Source organism: Bactrocera dorsalis, unplaced genomic scaffold (assembly GCF_023373825.1).
Source record: "Bactrocera dorsalis isolate Fly_Bdor unplaced genomic scaffold, ASM2337382v1 BdCtg158, whole genome shotgun sequence".
Taxonomy (NCBI): domain Eukaryota; kingdom Metazoa; phylum Arthropoda; class Insecta; order Diptera; family Tephritidae; genus Bactrocera; species Bactrocera dorsalis.
Window position 1 is genome coordinate 40,756 of NW_026038209.1, and position 4,637 is coordinate 45,392.

General features: G+C 37.1%; 1 protein-coding gene across 2 annotated transcripts; it reads right to left on the minus strand.

Moving 5' to 3' along the window:
- Positions 1-301: 301 nt before the first annotated feature.
- On the minus strand, positions 302-1,961 carry LOC105233987 (protein MIX23). Of its 2 annotated transcripts, none has more exons than XM_011216173.4 (3): positions 1,775-1,961; positions 1,446-1,713; positions 302-505 (listed from the first exon to the last, which is right to left on the minus strand). In XM_011216173.4, the coding sequence occupies exons 2-3, from the start codon at positions 1,701-1,703 to the stop codon at positions 398-400; spliced, it is 366 nt and encodes a 121-aa protein (XP_011214475.2). In that variant the 5' UTR covers positions 1,704-1,713; positions 1,775-1,961; the 3' UTR covers positions 302-397. The 2 variants fall into 2 exon arrangements, with proteins under 2 accessions (XP_011214475.2, XP_011214474.2); XM_011216172.4 differs by having other exon boundaries at positions 1,446-1,718; positions 1,775-1,931.
- Positions 1,962-4,637: the final 2,676 nt, after the last annotated feature.

The window sequence follows — 4,637 nt, forward strand, 5'->3', positions numbered from 1 at the left end:
CATTTCAAAAATATTTAATATTTTCTTTCAAATTTTTTTTGTGTACTCTTAAAACATGTATAAATATACCCTCAAAATTTTTAAACGATTGATTGACTAGTTTTGTTTTTTTTTGTCCCAAAAAATGCCTTTTTTTACGCTGTCACACTAGGTGTGCCCCTTAAGAAACTCATTTTAATCATTTTAACTTACATAAATCTATAGATGTGCTTTTGGGAACTAACCGTTGGTTCAACCGATAGGTGGATAAAATATCATAATCTTAACTTTCAACGCTAAATCCGAGTAAATAAATTGTAAATTTTTGTCAACCAAAACTTGATCAATCTATTAAAATTTTATTATTAATAAAAATTAAAAAAATATATTTTTTTTAGATATTTTAACACACAATCCACTATGTTTCATTGGTACGGATGTATGTCCGACATCGTTCTTTGAAGGCTTTCAATGACCTCTGATTTACAATGTCTTCCACGTTAACTTCAGATTGTAAAAGACGAAGCTGAAATTGAAACAAAAACAATTTTTGTACAAAATAGGTTAAAACGTATTCAATACAATTCAAGCCTTAAACACTAAATACAGAAGTTTTAAAAATAATGTATACATAATATTTACTAAACATATTCGATAGAGTTTTTGCGTGCATATTAATGACCACTTTGTTATGGAGGATAACTGACGAGTTCCTTCACCTTTTCATTCACAATGCGATTCGGTTTTTCGTAAGTTTGATTCTTGGTACGCAAATGCTGGCGCTGTATGCTAGCAATCAACAGAAGGATGTATACTATGGTCGTGCTGTCAATTAGCAAGTGTTCTGGAGTTCTATGCTGCAGAACTGGCAACTTGCACAAAAAGCTAGGCCCATATTATATAAGTGAATCTTGAGCTTAGAACGGCCAGTGTAGAATGCGACAAGTAGCCCGAGCTTGTCCCTGGGGAAGTTGATTACATATTTATAACCACCCATTAGCAACTCTACATGGCGCATACCTTGGAGTTGTTCCCGAAAGCATTGCCCTGCTTAATCCTTCTTACGTAGCAGTTTCCATATAGAGAGTTTAAAGGGTTGTGGTCCTACCATGTTGGAAGATGCTGCGAAGCGGCAGGCATGCACCAGATGATGCTGATAATCGGAAGTTACAATCTAACAAAGTTTAAATAATTATAATTCTTCTTAGAGAAAACTGCGACCGTTATTGGAATTTACCACTGGACATTAGAGGCTCTAGGAACACATTTATAACATTAGTATAGCCTCTTGTGTAAACTGCAGGTTCTGTGAAATGATGCGGAAGCAACAGGCCGCACATTGTTTTTGATTGCGCAACAATTTGTAGACATAGGGAAAGAGCTACGGTGGCACGGTTCAAGTGTTGAGACCTATTATGATGGGATATTCTCCTTCTTTGAACACCTCACTATCAATTATTACTAACCTTACGCTGCTCCGATTTGAATTTCTTATCAATGTCGACATCATCGCGGTTATTTTCACGTAACTCACGCAATTTCTTTAACGTTTCCGCAGATGAAAGTATGCAATCATTAATTTTTTTCTCCCGCGATTTGTGGACTTGTTGAAGCTGGTTAAATAAGTTCGTACACACTTTTTCGGAATTAACCTGACCTTTAAAAGATTCAGTTGGCAGTGATGTGTTTAACATATATATTATATTGTCGTCTAATGCCCGCATTTGTTTTATGCTTTCCTTGAAGTACATTTTATTAACGAAATATTCATTATATACAATTGTAAATAAATTACCTGGAACTCCAAGAAGTCCTCGCACTGTCCTCCTGCTGACATTTTTAATCAAAATGAAACGATTCCCATTACGGGGCATCTCCGCTGATAACAGACGTTGACTAGATAACATTATTGCTCTCACTATAGGCAATGTAGGCTATTTATTGCGTATGCTTAATATAACGTGTTTGTATTCTGTAAGGTTTTCAGCAAAAATATTGTAGCAAATACGAATGTTAGAACAAAATAGAATCGACGATAAATTGTCAGTAGTAACTAGGTAGCTAAATTCGTAGTTTCCAGAATGTTCGAGTGGCGATGTTTTGGTAACAACACGGACACAATTTGAATTAGAATGTTAAGGGTATTTTCCAGCACTCAAGAAATGTAAAAACTTCATATAAAAAACACTTAAGAAATGGTCAAGAAAATTTTATGAGGCAAAATTTCTTGTGCTAGTATGCAACTCTAAAGAAAACTAATACTAACTAATAACATAAAATAAACAATTGTTTCTTGCGGGAAATGCAAAGAAATAGATAAATTCATCCTAAATTAGTTAAAATCATTATTATGAAGCATAGTTCATTTTCAAACGTTGTATAAAACTTACTCGCTACAGCTCAAGAAATAAGGAATTTTTTTCTTGAGCATTTACCTGAAAGCTGGAACCCAACCTTTATTTAGTAAAGAGCTATAAGAAATAAGTTGTAGACTCCAATCACGTGTAATAAGCGTTAAGTTGTTTCAGTAAGAAATGAAGATGAATGCATAGCCATTAAATTGGGAGTTTTATTTAACAATCTAATGATCGAACTCGAGAGTAAGTTACAAGGTAGACGATCGAGAAACCCGTTAAAATTAGTGTCAGAAGTGCGATTATCTAATAAATTCCAAATAGCTAGTTTAGGGATCTGAAAATTACACAACTGAATAAGCTGCTAATGTTATAAAAGACAAATTACAAACAACGAAGATAGAAGTAATGGAAGATACTCAATGCTCATCAATGTCCATAAGGGCAATGTTTTTGGCTACAATATCGCAGATGTCAAGGCAAATAAGACATTTTATGGCCTCATAATAAACACGGTTGTCAATTCGAAGAGCAGTTTACAGTCCAAGATGCACGTGTATCGCACAGGTGTCTTCATAGTTGAAAGAGCAGGATGAACGGACATCACAAAAAACTTCACAAATAGCAGAGGTGTCCTCACAGATTTCGGAAGAGCGAGACAAAATTAAAACTGAAGTGGATGAATTGCTCAGCAGCTAACTATTTCTGGTCTTAGTCCAAGTATCCTATGAGTAACCGTTTGAATGAAAACTAAAGTGAGAAGGCGAATTATCCCTCCTAAGGGTTGTGCGCTGGGTTTGGAATCCGCCACGTAAAAAACGCCCCCTATGAAAAGTAAAAAACAGCCTCTGAAGAGAACCCCCCTTTTGACGACGACCATGGCAAACGCATTAAGGATAACGATTTAAGGGCATGCACCTTGAATATCCGGTCCCTTAATTGGAAGGTGCTACTGCCCGGCTGGCAGGCCATATAAAAAAGCGCAATTTGGTGTGGGACTCGTGGAGGGAGAGAGACTCCGTCGCCGAGCCCCCACTGGATGAACGTCTAGCCACAATCCGCATCAGGGCGCAATTCTTCAACATATATCTGATTTGTTCCAACGCCCCCACGGAAGAAAAGGACGATGTGACCAAGAACTCCTTCTATGAGTGCTATGACCGCACCTATGAGAGCTGCCCCCTCCTCGATGTCAAAATCGTTCTTGGCGACTTTAAAGCCTGGGTGGGCAAAGAAGGAATCTTTGGCACTACGGTCGGTAAATTCAGCCACCGCCACCACCACGAAACATCCCAAATGGTTTGAGGCTGATCGACTTCGCCGGGGCCCGAAATATGGTTATCTGTGGTACTAGATTCCAGCATAAAATACATCAAGCTGCCTGGCTGTCTCCGGATGAAACACCACCAACCAGTTATATATATAATGTTGTGCTAGACGGAAGACACGTCTCCAGTGTTCCTATAGTTCATTTTTAAACGTTGTATAAAACTTACCGATCATCAACAACATTCCTTAAATCGTTACAACTCAAGAAATAAGGAATTTTTTTCTTGAGCATTTACTTGATAGCTGGAACCCAACCTTTATTTAGTAAAGAGCTATAAGAAATAAGTTGTAGACTCCAATCACGGGTACTAAGCGTTAAGTTATTTCAGTAAGAAATAAAGATGAATGCATAGCCATTAAATTGGGAGTTTTATTTAACAATCTAATGATCGAACTTGAGAGTAAGTTACAAGGTAGACGATCGAGAAACCCGTTAAAATTAGTGTCAGAAGTGCGATTATCTAATAAATTCCAAATAGCTAGTTTAAAGATCTAAAAATTTCACAACTGAAAAAGCTGCTAATGTTATAAAAGACAAATTACAATAACGGCTGCGAGGCCATGGAAGCGGAAAATACTTGAACATGTTTATCAATTGGAATTAGATGAAGAAACGACGAAGATAGAAGTAATGGAAGATACTCAATGCTCATCAATGTCCATAAGGGCAATGTTTTTGGCTACAATATCGCAGATGTCAAGGCAAATAAGACATTTTATGGCCACATTATAAACACGGTTGTCAATTCGAAGAGCAGTTTGCAGTCCAAGAAGCACGTGTATCGCACAGGTGTCTTCATAGTTGAAAGAGCGGGATGAACGGACATCACAAAAAACTTCCTATTTCTGGTCTTAGTCCAAGTATCCTATGAGTAACCGTTTGAATGAAAACTAAAGTGAGAAGGCGAATTATCCCTCCTAAGGGTTGTGCGCTGGGTTTGGAATCCGCCACGTAAAAAAAGCCCCCAATGAAAA

What these genes read in the sequence shown, in the direction of transcription:
- LOC105233987 (XM_011216172.4), bottom strand. Translation starts at nt 1,816, where the DNA reads ATGTCAGCAGGAGGACAGTGCGAGGACTTCTTGGAGTTCCAG. An exon ending in AGGACTTCTTGGAGTTCCAG is followed by an intron (nt 1,719 to 1,774) that starts GTAATTTATTTA and finishes ATGTACTTCAAG; the next exon opens with GAAAGCATAAAACAAATGCG. An exon ending in TCAAATCGGAGCAGCGTAAG is followed by an intron (nt 506 to 1,445) that starts GTTAGTAATAAT and finishes TTTCAATTTCAG; the next exon opens with CTTCGTCTTTTACAATCTGA.